The sequence below is a fragment of the Saccostrea echinata genome, unplaced genomic scaffold (assembly GCF_033153115.1).
Source record: "Saccostrea echinata isolate AGI-Se365-2 ecotype Australia unplaced genomic scaffold, CSIRO_AGI_Sech_v1 ptg000027l, whole genome shotgun sequence".
Taxonomy (NCBI): domain Eukaryota; kingdom Metazoa; phylum Mollusca; class Bivalvia; order Ostreida; family Ostreidae; genus Saccostrea; species Saccostrea echinata.
Window position 1 is genome coordinate 11,882,155 of NW_026889776.1, and position 14,262 is coordinate 11,896,416.

General features: G+C 32.9%; 1 protein-coding gene across 1 annotated transcript; it reads left to right on the forward strand.

Annotated features, from left to right (window-relative positions):
* The first annotated feature begins 1,116 nt into the window (after positions 1-1,116).
* LOC133193233 (multiple epidermal growth factor-like domains protein 10) lies at positions 1,117-8,029 on the forward strand. The gene is made up of 8 exons (XM_061329194.1): positions 1,117-1,196; positions 2,906-3,136; positions 3,509-3,748; positions 5,311-5,448; positions 5,692-5,823; positions 5,923-6,066; positions 6,742-6,853; positions 7,858-8,029. Exons 1-8 carry the CDS (start codon positions 1,124-1,126, stop codon positions 8,027-8,029), a joined length of 1,242 nt encoding a protein of 413 aa, XP_061185178.1. The 5' UTR covers positions 1,117-1,123.
* Positions 8,030-14,262: the final 6,233 nt, after the last annotated feature.

A 14,262-nucleotide genomic window follows, 5' to 3' on the forward strand; every position in this document is an offset into this window, starting at 1 on the left:
TTGCGTTGTTTTATTTTTGTAACTTTTCAAATGAATCATTCAACTTATATCTTCTTTTGTATACTATGTAGACTTATGAGTACTTCTGGATACAGTATGTATCAAAATACATATTCTGCACATGGAATATGATGTGGAAACCCATGGTAAAGATCAAATCTGTCAAAATTGAAGATGCACAGATTGTGCATACCATAATACATATGGTGTGACGAAATCAATGACTAGTTCCTTTATGGTGCATGATTGTCTATCATCTACTACTAGTAATATGAAGGGAAAATTTTTGAATACCTTCTCCTCAAGAAAACTGGACCACGATAAATCATTCTATATAATAGCAGCTGTATGTAATGTAGAGTTAGGTTTGTTCAAAATATGATTGCATGTCTAGGTTGCCGCCTCAAGAGGTTACGTTAACGTTGATATATATAGGAAATATCTATGAAAAAAATCTTCTAAAGAACAACAGAGGAACAATAATTCGAATTGAGAAGCAAGCATCGCACGAAGTTTACATTCAAATGATGACCGATGTGTTACTTGATTGTTATCTGATTGCCTTAAATCTAGATTTTAAATTTGAAACTTCTAAAATGCATGTAAATCGCTTAATACTTAGCTACATTCTCAGTATTCTTTTATTTCAAATTGTTAAAATGATTGACATTTTTTTGGTGACCACATTAGTGTTACATATATATCGTTAATCTACATTTAACATTTTGTCATTATTTTGGTTATTGTTAAGGCGAGACGATGATAGTGTATCAATTTAGGTCATTCGAGAGATATGTTAAGACATTTAAATAAACATATATTCCAATGTGTTGAGATTCAAATTTTAAACTTGAATATGTTTTTTTTTTTTTTTTTTTTTTTTTTTTTTTTTTTTTTTAGAATGGCATAAATATAAACAATGTGTTCAAGCAAAAAAAAAAAAAAAAGAAGCTAAAAAAAAAAGAACTTACTGTATAAAAATGCGAATATTTTACAATACTTAGCTATTTCTGATACACTCTTCCATAACATGTTTTGTATTCATTAAAAATTTACTTCCGGGTTTATAAAAGCATAATTTTCAGTGAAGATTTTTAGGGAATTTTAATACATCTTTTTGAAAATGAATCACCTGAACAATTTTCTACTCTGGATATTTTGTTTCTTATCAAGATTCACCCATTCTTTGGGGTACGGTAAGTATGTAATTTTATTTTTTTTTTCCTGGGCCATATAATACATAAAAGGTCGGCAATAGATATCCAAGCAAAATGAAATTAACTAAGCATTAAGGGTGGAAAACCTGTATAACAAGTATGAGGGGTTTTCCTCTATGGAAGTCAAGAATAAAAATTTTAAATATCTATTGATAGATACTTTAAACAAGCCTTTCGTCTTTCTGAAAATCTTATACTGGAAAAATGTTCTCAGACAAAAGCAGTCGTACAGAATTTTGATGAAACACATAGTTATTTAATGCATCCCAACGAATAATTTTGATAAAATTGTTATGAAATTGATTTGCATGAAGGCCCTTGCACACAGTCAGATTTGGATTATGACTAGTACTAGTATTATGATACAGTCTAATTCGTTTACATTTAAATGAAGGGACCTTGATCGACATTCATTCCAAATAAACCGAATTCAATATATATTAGTCTGGAGTAAGTTACATGTAAAATGTAGATAGGTTAAATATAAGAATTTTTTTTTTAAATACATAGTATAATATATGTTTGATTGTGTGTTGTTTTACGTCCCATTTGAGAATTTTTCACTCAAATAGAGACGTCACCATATACCAGTGAAGGGCTTCAAATTTTGACCTTTACTCCGGCACTCAGGGCCATTGAGCAGTGAGGGGTCTTTATCGTGCCAATGCCTGCCGTGACACCGGGCCTCGGTTTTTAAGCTCTCATCCGAAGGACCCGCAACTTTCACTTCAAAGTGCCGAGCGCATGGCGAAGGAACAGTTGCTACCCATTTTTTATCGACTTAGGTCAGTTGCGGCCGAGATTCGAACTCACGACCTCCTGATCACGGAGCGAGCGCTCTACCGACTGAGCTACCGTGAACGGTAAATATGTAGAATATAAGAATAAAATATATATCTATTTTACATAAAGAGTCTAATCTTTGATTGATTGATTGATTATTTTATTTTTTGTTAATTTGTTATTATTGAATTTTTGAAATTATTGAGACTTTGTAGACACGGTAAAAGTTCGTCTTCAACATCAGACTGGCCTTGCGAATAATAAGAAATTGTTTTCAGAGCCATACGGGCCTCATCAGTAGAAGGCATTACATAATTATTCAACAGTGGAGATAACGAACACTAATCCAACTCAAAACTCAAAAGTCCATTGAAACAATACAAATCACAGACCTCTGAAAACATCAGAGGTGGGATCAGGTACCATGGAGGAGTAAGCCCTGACGACTTGTCAAACCCGCCATGTGCTCATTGTCATGATCGGGCAAACCGAAAAATCCATAGACAATTCAGTGCTTAAATAATTGCCTAACAATTTCAACGAAAAACATCAGTCAGAGTTCCACTTAATGATAGATTTCATTTGCGTATTTGCTGAAAAGGTCATTGTACCGACTATAGAACTTGCGAAATGATATCCCAGTTTCATTAACTTGTTTGTCAGTATACTTACTCCGGCACTTTCTCCGCACACCAATTTACACACGATACCTTCCGTATTTTAAATATGTCTTTAAAACCACGGAGGCTTTGAAATCATATATATCAAGCTATTTTGCAAAGTAATTTGTTTTACTTGAAAATGTCATTATTATTTTGTTGTGTGTGGTAATAATGCGTATGTGATATGCAGAATAACAAATAAATAGAACAAGTACATGTTAACGTTTCTTTACTATATTTTAGATGATTTATCTGCTGGCAAGAATGCTTCACAGGGTCCAACTTATCTTGCCTGGAGGCCACAATTTTATGCTGCTGTCAATGCTGTGGATAGAAATAATAGTTCCTGTATGAGAACTCGAGAGATTGGTTCTGCGTCCCCATATAGGGAAACGTGGTGGATGGTGGATCTAGGAGACATCTACAGTGTGTTCAAAATCAGAATTTTATTTAAAGGTTATGGAGAGGAATTAGGTAAATAATTTCAAGATAATGACAAAATCTTTCATTTTGCCAAAACAATACGAGTAAGGGAAATTATAAGCAAACACGTCGCTTGAACAAACTGAAGCTTAATTGTGAAAAGATTGATAATGTAGAAATCCATTTATAGGATGTGCATCTTCTTAGCCAATTATTCATCAACAAATAATACGTACTGCTTTGTGACCCCCAAAAAATTATTCAGCATCAATCAAGTCTACCTTCACTGTTCACTGCTCTCAATTGTAATTATACTATTTTTCTTTTCTTCTCGAAATTTTTATTATCGTCTTATTTTAAAGAGAAGCCTGTTTAAATTATCTATCTTGATATCCTTATGACATTATTATATTAATATTTAAGTTCAGAGACAAAGAGGCCGATTTGCGGGATTTGCTCTGTATTTATCTAACTCCACCAATAAAGATGAAGGGTATATGTGTTACAAAGACGGACCAGAGTTGCCTCCCTTAGACTTCACAACAACCTGTATTGGATATGGCCAATATATCACTTTTTATAACGAAAGATTAGAGAACTACACATATCCTGAGGGATACGCATATTTATCTTACACTGAATTGTGTGAGGTAATAGTGCAAGGTACGTTCTAGCTGCAATAATGAAGAACTCTCCGATATTTTCATCGGATATTTCAGGGGAGGGCTACAATTCCATAAGATGTTCATGATGGTGCAAATATATATTTGGTAACTGGCCACTGCAGGTAGAATAAAAAAAGTGATTTCGCATTCAACTTCCTTTCAAAAAGATTGATTTTTCATTAATTATTAACAATGAGAAAAGAGAAGATAATGAACAGTGATCGATCTAAAAAATCTATAAACAATACAAGTATGTGAGATGGGAGGTGGGATCAGCTGCCTAGGAGGAGTAAGCATCCGGTGTTGACCTGTCACACCCGCTGTGAGCCCTGTGTATAGAAAATGTAGACGGAGCATTTCGTGGTCAAATTCAGTATAAAAACTAAGGTCTAACACTTGGTATGAAACACGTCAGTCCACATACGACCCAATGACAGGTTATATTTGCTACATGTAACAAGATCATTAAATCACCGTAGAATTTAGAAAATGTTGAATTTAATCGAGGCTTTGAAATCCGTATAGCATCAAGTTATCTGCCATTAGCCTTCCTCGGTTTAAAAAGTTGATCGTACTCGGAGCATGATAGTATCGAATAATTTGGGAGAAGAAAAGTCAATATGCAGGTGATAATGGGGTATTACTACATGAATAAGGAAAGTCGACGGTGGAAAAGATGAGTCATCTCGTTTGTCATACAATGAGTTGTTAGTTTGCCTTGATCGTCTATAGTCAGTAAAACATCCAAATATGTAAAAGATGTGGTAGACTTTATGGTGTCTTTTATGTAAAGTCCACTTGGATATATAGAGTCAACATATGAACAGAAGTACATGTAACTATTGGTAACAGATAATACATATCAAATTATCTTAGTGTCGAGTTGAATGCCACAACAAATGTTTTCTTCTTCTCATGTAGAAGTTTTTGAATACTTTCTGCTTCATAGAAATATAAAAACAGGTCGGCTAATAACGGAGCACAGCCTAGCCCTATATATACCGAAATACGGTAAATTAAACTGCGTCTTCCTCAGCAGCCATGGCAGTTCTCGCGTTATGCTCAGAAACTTCCATTTGAAAATTAGATAAACTATGCTTGTTTAAGTAGATGTCGGTTTTGATAAATACTTGTGTTGAACGGTATTACAAAACATTGATAAATAAACGCATTCAATGTGAAATATTTTTAGTAAACAGGGATATTTATGATTAAAATAAGGAATTTTTTTAAAATAGATCCGTCCCCTAGATCCCAAATTCTCATTGGCTTTCCCAAAATAAAATCGATCAAGGTCAGTAAACATGGCGGATAAATTCAAGTTGCGATTTTGAAATACATGAAAAATGACTGATATATGGATTAATCTGCATATTTTTGGCTCAGAACATGACTTGCCTTGCTACGTTTTTTGAGTTCAGGTTAGTTATGTTAATAGAATAGCCACTTAGTTATAATTGGAGCCAAAATCGGTGAGAGAATGGATCATCCCCGCGCTTGCACCGTTACAAAGATACTTCCCTCTTGGCAGTTAAAGTATGAAGTTAACATGATTTTTAGGTTGTAAATTGGCTGGTGTCTATGGAGAAAGATGTCACAAAAAGTGCCCAGGGGGCTGTTATGGGAGCAAATGTAACATTATCACAGGGGTATGTCCAGGATGCAAGCCAGGATGGATAGGGAATTACTGTCAAACACGTAAGACTAATTATTTAAAATCAAAATGGAACTGTGCCTTCTTCATTATTTAAAAAAAAATACAATTGTATAAAAAATAAATTAATTTCAATAGATTAAAGAAGCTACTTGGTGATTACGTTTTTTTTAAAACTTTTCATAAATTATTGCGAAGTGACTGGATATTTTTTTTTTTTTTTTATCAATTAATCGATCAATTAAAGAAATGTGGTTTAATGTACAGGTATTTCTCTTCTATCGTAGGATGCGACTCTGGGCATTATGGTGAATACTGTATAAGTAAATGCTCATCCAAATGCATAAGTGAATGTAGTCATGTTGATGGAACCTGTATTTGTTCACATGGACTGAGAGGATCACCACACTGTACAACAGGTACAAGTCATAAACTACCATATGCATTTGTCCTCATAACTATGAATCTTACTATATTATATTATTGATTTTTTAATTTCATTTACCATTCTTTTACAGAATGTCCATCCGGGTTTTATGGACCGAATTGTGGCCATATTTGTAGTCAACACAGTAAGCTTAATGATACGTGCCACAGAATTAATGGAACATGTCCACGCGGATGCAAAGACTCGTTCAGCGGTCTTAGATGTGATATTCCAAGTAACCTTTAATATTTCATAAGATAGTATATTTGACCGTCATCTCAGTTTCATTTTCAGCATAATAAACAATCTATTTTACATTCAAAAAATCCAAAAACTTACATGACAAAGGAAAGGTACAAAAGAAAGGGAAATGGGGGTCGTATCCTATAGATATCAAGATATTACGATGATGCGCATTGACTTCGTTTGAATGGAATGCTTTAGTCTTTCTTATTGGGCGTCGAAGGTTGCATAGTGACACGCTCCTTTTTAAATAGAAATGAGATGTCACTATTTGTATATATCTCATATATATATCACGTATCATATTTGACATCACATTTTCTTCAACTAGCAAGGCGAGTTTTGTGCATAATTCTGTATTTATCATGTTTATTGAAGTACTCAACAAGGCTACTACATTTATAAGTATTTATTGAATACCTGTTCAACAGGTATTCCAATGAGGCATCTCCAAAAATTTTCTCTTTTTTTCTAAAGAAATTGGCTTGTTATTGAGTAACAACAAACCTTCAATGGAAAGCTTAAAACGTTCCATTAAACGGGAAAATTTTACCACTTCAATGTGCATCATTAACACACGACACATGAGATGACAATCAAATATTGATTTACTTTAATTATATAAAATATTGACTATAATCCTTGGTACAAATGCACTCTTTTTCAGATCAAATATACGAAAAATCAAATGAATCATCAAGTACAGCACTGATGGCTGCATTAGTTATGTCTGGAATTTTCAACGTATTTTGCCTGGTTTTCATTGCTGCTTTAAAAAGGTATTTAATTTTTGACATTCGTTGATATATGTGATGCAGTTGTGTAACATTGAAAGAAAATGTGTTTGGCTATAGTCTGAACTAAAGGCAAGACAAAATTTACTGATTAAAGGTGCTTCTTTCTGTTAATTTTTCACAATCTTATTGTGTGCACAAGAACTGTGGGACAATTTTTTTTTTTTTTGAGAAAGAAAAACAACCTATTTTTCCAGTTATATTCAGATTAATATTCATGCATCTCAAAACTGGATTTTCAAATCACGTGACTTTAGTCGGATTTTAAGCAACAATCAACAGTCATTCGTGTTGCGAAATGAGTGCACGGAGACCAGTATCTACCAAACAAAATTGTATCTGTTCATTCAAACCATGGCCAAGCAGTCATATATTGATATAGTAAAATATTTTCTTTTAGAACAATCAGGTCATAATAACGTGTAGTGAAATTAGCATAATTATCATGTAGTATAAAATTAATTTTGCACAAATACATGTAATAACTCCGGGGCACGGTTAGGGCCTCAGCATCTTTCTTTATATTTCGGATGACAAGACAAAAGAATTGTTTGAATATTATACGTCTGCAGATCCACAATTTGTCAAATTATTATTGCAGCAAAGTCTAAGAGCTTAAATATATTCTTTTTACAAACGTTGATATATTTTTGTAATTGTTCTTTAACAGGCGGTGAAAATACATTTAAAGGTGAAAAACGACCAGTCTGCAGCAATGCAAACTAATATATATTTATGCGAGTACACTGTATATCCATGTTGTGTATTTCAAGACAATCATGTTCTCTCATACTTGGGTGTTTGAAGTTGGATAAAGTAAATTGGATTAAAATTGTTTTAAATCTTTATTTTTATTCGTCTCGAAAACACAAGGCCTATACTAAAAAAAGAAATGAGAATTTAAAAAAAGATAAATTGAACCACTATATATATCTATGTAATGATTTTAATTGATTTTACATCTGTAAGGGTCTTTATAATTATTTTAGGAAACAAATTGCAAAGATTTTGAAAGGAAAGAGTGCTGGATCACAAAAATATATTTCAAGAACCGAGATCCATACAAACCAATTGCAAGCAGATGACATCCACAATTACCAGGAAATTGGGGAATCAGAAAATAAAACCCATTATTCCAATCTTCAGCTAAAAACATTATGAAATGGATATTAATTTGAATAAAGGATCAAAACTGAAATTACTCATTTTACAATTCGCAGCTAGGTTAAGGACGCCCATGAAATATACGCCTTAATATATTCAGGGAAAATGAATACAATTTTAATATTTTTTTTAACAGCATTAGTTTTGATAAATGTGATATGTGGTGTTTGCACTTGTATATATAGGGTCTCTGCTGAGTTCGGCCAAAACGACATCGCTTACATCAGCTGTTTGTCACGTGACAATTTTAAAATTAGAACATATATGTACTACTACAAAGATCGTAAAAGTTCAACGATATACGGGCATTTTTACGCTATAAAATTTATTCTGTTTTCTTTGAGACAAATTCCTTAACACGAAAAGTGCTGGGAGCAACTTCCTCATGCTCGGGAATTGTTTGAAATTTAGCCGTCTTTCTAAAAACTCCAGTCAAAAATGTAATTCGCATTGGAATAATGTTACATTACGGAATAAATCAACAAAGCACAACCAGCTCCCAGCACTTTTCAGAATAGTAGGGATAATAGCTACACGTGTTTAAAAATTTAGAATTTATAGTGAAGCGGATATCGTTGAACTTTTGATATTTTCGAGGGGGTGGACCTGTCATTCTAGCATGTTACTGTACAAATGTGCTCCCTACGGCCTAATATAAAGTCTACACATTATCAATTTAGTTTGACAATAAAATATGGATTAATATATTTCAGAATATTTCTCTCTTTTGGTCCGACTACGCGTGTTTCGTATTTATCTTTATTTTTACAAGCTACGATAAAAGCTTGATCCACGCCTCAAGTACAGAGAAACTGCGTGTCAAACTAAGAAATGACGTCATCTCAGTAAGTACAGCGAGATCAAGCTGGCTTTCATTCTACATACGCTAAGTGCTATTATGGCAAGATAAGTTGCACATCCATTTATCTTTATAATATTAATGATAAACGAAAGTATTTAATGTGTTTTAAAAAGAACATATAGTATTTATTCATCGAGATTCATTTGTATTGTTTTAACGTGACGTCATAATAGCATTACCGAACCTCTGCATAGGCTGCCGTATATATGGGAGTCCTTAACCTAGCTGCGTTGTTGCATATATATTATAATTCATGTTAACTATGTATCTCTTCGATGTATGGAATCGACATTCTGATTCATAAATCTAAGTAGAACACTGGTACGAAAAGTATTACATCTAAGACATCTCTAAAACATATGGACAACAAGTTTGAAATAAATAAATGTCAAAATACAAACTCTAATGATCACAAGTTAAACAGTATAGTATCCCTTCAAGCCGGGCTAGCTCACATGTATGTATCATATACTATGTTGTGTTATTACTTATTGATTTCACATTTTACACATTCAAGCTATATTTCAACTAGTTTTGTGTGCTATAAAAAAAACTCTCTTTTTAAAACATTTTCATGGCTTATCTTGAAGAATACTAGACAGTATATCTATCGGCGTCGACTAATTTTCACGTCTAAAAAATCTTTTTATATACATAAAATAAATTGTTACCGGTGAGAAATATTTGCAAAAAAAGCTAGGTCGCAAAACTTTAAGAGTAGGACTTCACAATATTCTAATGTGGAAACTATATTGTTTATATCTGGCGTCATTATACATGTGTACATGTTAGAAAGAAATTGATAAAAAAAAAAAGCGTCGACATAAGAATTATTAGGAGCTTTAAAGAATTATGCAAAGAATTTCATTATTTTAGTCTGTAATTCAATGTTTGTCGATACTGAAGTAATTTTTTTTTCAAGAATTAAACAAGGTTTCTCAGTGCGTGCAATTTTTCATACATGTATTTTTTTAAGTTCTCCCGTGCTTACAATCAAATAATCGTATCTCTTAAGATTAATAATATACTATATATAGAGAGAGAGGTAATTAAAGATGGCGTCTAGTATTGGCATTTAGTTTCGATCGGGAGGGAAAAAACGGGGTATGTCTTAATTCTGTGTGTGAAATTTGATAATTCACAGATGCAACACTTCATTAAGTTGTTTTTGATGAAATGATATAAAAAATATTCAGTAAAAACTCCACTGATAAAGTTTAAAACCAAAACATTCTGTGCTGTTGTGTGAGATGAACTCATGTCGTGTCAAGTTCCAACAATAGTAGTTATATAACAAGAAATCCAAAAATTCCAGGAGAAAACTTACCAGCCCATCATAAAACCAAAACAAGACATCCTGCAAAAGGTTTTTGTCTGCATCGCTCCCAGATCTAAATTTAGCAAATTCTTCTGGCACCCAGGACAATATGGACAATTTGGAAGCCAATCCTGAATTGACCTCTGTATGTTCAAATTCTTTGACTAATGCACCTATATGTGCATCTGTAATTGCTTCTTTAAGTGCTAGCCAACCAGAATTTTATTCTACAACCACAGAGCCCAGTCCCAGTCCTATTGCCCAAACCCCCCTTACACAATCTGAGGGACAAACATACAGTCTACCAGGTCTTATATATTCAGCTTTGTGTGATCAAAATATCATGAATCAGCTGGTCCCTGTATTGGCCAGATTTGGTTTAAAGGAGGACGATATTTCCAGATCCCACCCTATCGGTAAACCCAATGCCAACGGGAACATTCAAATTATTTGCAAATTTAAAAACCGGAAAGTGAAAAAAACAATGTATATTCAGCGAAACGAAACTCAAAGGCACGTCCCTATTTATTACAGAAGACCTCACGAGATACCGTCAAGGAATAGTTCATGAGTTGTCTAAGGCGAAAAAAGCGGAAGTGATAGATTTCGTACTGGACGAACGACGGACGCATTTTTGTGAAGGTCGAGGAGATGGGTCCAAAACAACTGATCCGCACCTTTAATGACCTTGACCTTATTGCTCCAGGTTCAGGATCTGAGTATTAAAATGATTATACTTGTGCGGTTCTGTTTTTGTTTTTTTTTCTTTTGGGTAGATACAGTTTTTTTTTATCTGCTGTTAATGTATTCCTTTATAAAATGTATTCTTAATGCATAAAAAAAATTGCATTCTTAATGTAAGAAAGGTTTCGTAAATTATTAATGCATGATATGTTATAAATTGTTCCCCCTTTTTTCCCTTCTAACTGTCTTAATCATGCTGCTCTTATGTGTAGCAGTATATGTATCAATGTGCATAATTTTTTCAACAATGGACCGAGTATCTGTCAACAAGCCTTTTATTTTGCCTTGCGACTCGTACCATTTTTCTTTTTTTCTTTTTTTTTTTCTGTTTTTTTTTTTTTTTTTTTTTTTTTGTTTTTGTTTTGTTTTGTTTTTTCTTTTTACCGAAACCTTTTTTCAATGTTTTTTTCGTTATTACTTATAATCAAAGGTCAAACAAAACATTGTGCATGTTTATTTATAATATGTCTCCTTGCGGCTGATTCAAACAACCTCAACACTTCTCTTTATCTCTTGACAATGGGTAATACAATTGAACAATATTGTAAATGTAGATGTACATCAAAATCACTGCTATTTTCTGTACTACGATTTAATAATTTTTTGATTGAGTGTCTGAAGTATATTTTTAAAAATACCAAATTTTTACTGTCAAAAGGCGCAATAGAAGTTATTTTTTTTTAATTATGTGTTACAAATTATGTACTTAATTAATAATTTATATTGTTGTCAGGTGATAGAGACAAATCCAGGGCCATCTCAAATTACCCAATCCACACTGGACATTTTTCATTTAAATGTAAAAAGTATAAGAAACAAATTTGATAAGTTTCTGAGCATTGTTTAAGATTTTGATATTTTAAGTTTCATTGATACCCATCTCGATGTTAACATTTTAAACGAAGATATTTCCATTGACGGATTCAACTCAATTTTTCGGAAAGATAGAAACTCATTTGGGGGCGGTGTAATTATATATGCATCTGACTCGTTGCGGGTTAAAAGATGCCCAGATCTTGAACCTTTGAACCTTGAATGTATATGGGTAGAAATCAGCGATCCTACCTGCACTATTCTCCTCTGCTGTGTGTATCGTCCTCCTAACTCCGATAATTCATTTTGGAAAAAGTTTAAATGGTCCCTTGAAAAAGCTGTTGATATATCCGATAGAATTGTAATCTTAGGTGACGTAAATGTAAACTTTCTAAATCTCCAAATCACACATGTAGTCAATGAAATTCTCTTAAAATACTCCTTTCCAAATACAGTATGCGACGCAACTAGAGTCATGAAAAACACGAAATCTCTCATAGACCCAATTCTTGTTAGCGAAAATCTACACGTCGATGTATTGGACTCTGGGACAATAGACGTTGAACACTCTCTCAGCGACCACAAAGGCACATACATCTATATTAAATCACATACAATACAAAAACAATCATATGATAGGAAAATATGGCTATACAAAAATGCAGATTTTGATACACTAAACACACCGAAAAAATAGTAACTTTAAGGCCTAAAGATAAACCCTGGTTTGATTCCGCAATGCGGAAAACAGTTCGTATGAGAAATCGCGCAAGAAATAAAGCCCACAAAACAAAAAAATTTTCAGATTTGGATAAGTTTAAAAAACTACGGAACAAAGTTAATAATATGAAAAAAAGAGATGGCAAACAACTATTTTGCTTCGATTTCGTCGTCGCAGGATGTCGAACCTGCATTACCAGTTTTTTTTTCTTTATTGTGTAATAGTGTTCTTAATAGTATTGAAATAGTTGAGCAAGACATTATTGATATAATTTCTATTCTCCCTGTGAACAAGGCCATAGGACCTGACAATATTAGTCATAAAATGTTAAAAGCTACTATTTTTAGCGTCTCATTTCCCTTGTGTATTCTGTTAAATAGATCTTTAAGAGAATGTGTATTTCCTAAACAGTTGAAAGTAGCTAATGTACTTCCTTTATTTAGAAAAGGTGACCCATCATTATTATCAAATTATAGACCTGTATCATTATTAAGCTGCGTAGGTAAAATTATGGAGCGAGTCATTTTTAAATATGTTTATAATTATTTTCATTCAAACAATCTTTTTTATAAATATCAGGCTGGTTTTTTACCAGGTCATTCAACTGTTTAAAAACTTATTGAGACATACGATTACATAGCTAAAGCTATAGATAAAGGAAAACACTGTTGTATGGTTTTCTGTGATTTGTCTAAGGCATTTGATCGGGTATGGTATAAAGGTCTTCTATTTAAGTCACAAACTTATGGTGTTAGTGATAAATTATTGCTATGGTTTCAAAGTTATTTAGATTTAAGGACACAAAGGGTATTGCACAGGAATACTATGTCTAATTTTAAACCTTTACATGCTGGAGTCCCTCAGGGGTCTGTATTGGGACAACTTTTATTTTTGATATATGTCAATGATGTTGCTGAAAATATGTCGAGTTTAAGCAGGTTGTATGCTGATGATATTTTTTTACAGAACTGTTCTGAAAATATACATGATATTCAAGTAGGATTGAATTATGATTTAAATCAACTTGAACAGTGGTCTAAACAGTGGCTATTGAAATTTACTCCTTCGAAAACCAAAGCTATTTCTTTTTAGTACTAAGAAAAATGTCGATCTACCATGGCTTAAATTTCAGGACTGTTATTTAGATTTTGTATCATCACACAACCACTTAGGTATTCTCTTTCCACACGACCTTACATGGTCAGCGTACATTGATTCTATCGTTGCCAATGCATATAAAAAATTAGGTCTACTTAAAAAATTGCAGTTCAGGGTAAGTGCTAAAACTTTATCTTTTTTATATACTACTTTTATAAGACTTCAGTTAGAATACGCAACTAAAGTTTGGTGTGGGTGTTTTAGTCAAGATTCCGAAAAACTAGAAAAATTACAGTTAGCAGTAGCAAGAATAGTCACTGGATTAACTTCTTTGGCATCGCGAGATACTCTCTATTTTGAAACTGGATGGGAACCACTTGCTATTATAGAAGAATGTCCAAAGTAAGAACAACTATGTATAAAATTTTTCATAATATGGCACCCGAGTATCTGAAAGAAATATTTCCAGACATTCGATCACACGAATCAAATTACGTAACAAGACAATCACAAAATTATTGCATCCCTAAGTGTAGATTAAATATTTATAAATCATCTTTTGTCCCAGTAGCAATAAGGGAATGGAACTCTTTACCTCCTGAAACAAGACAATCCACTACTATAGGTTCCTTCAAAAATTGTATAAACTCTCAAAAAACACCTATTCCTGCCTC

Bases quoted from the DNA above. Each gene is read 5' to 3' on its own strand.
- LOC133193233 (XM_061329194.1), top strand. From the start codon at position 1,124: ATGAATCACCTGAACAATTTTCTACTCTGGATATTTTGTTTCTTATCA. The intron at 5,449-5,691 runs GTAAGACTAATT...CTTCTATCGTAG, and splicing joins AGGGAATTACTGTCAAACAC to GATGCGACTCTGGGCATTAT. The intron at 5,824-5,922 runs GTACAAGTCATA...ATTCTTTTACAG, and splicing joins ATCACCACACTGTACAACAG to AATGTCCATCCGGGTTTTAT.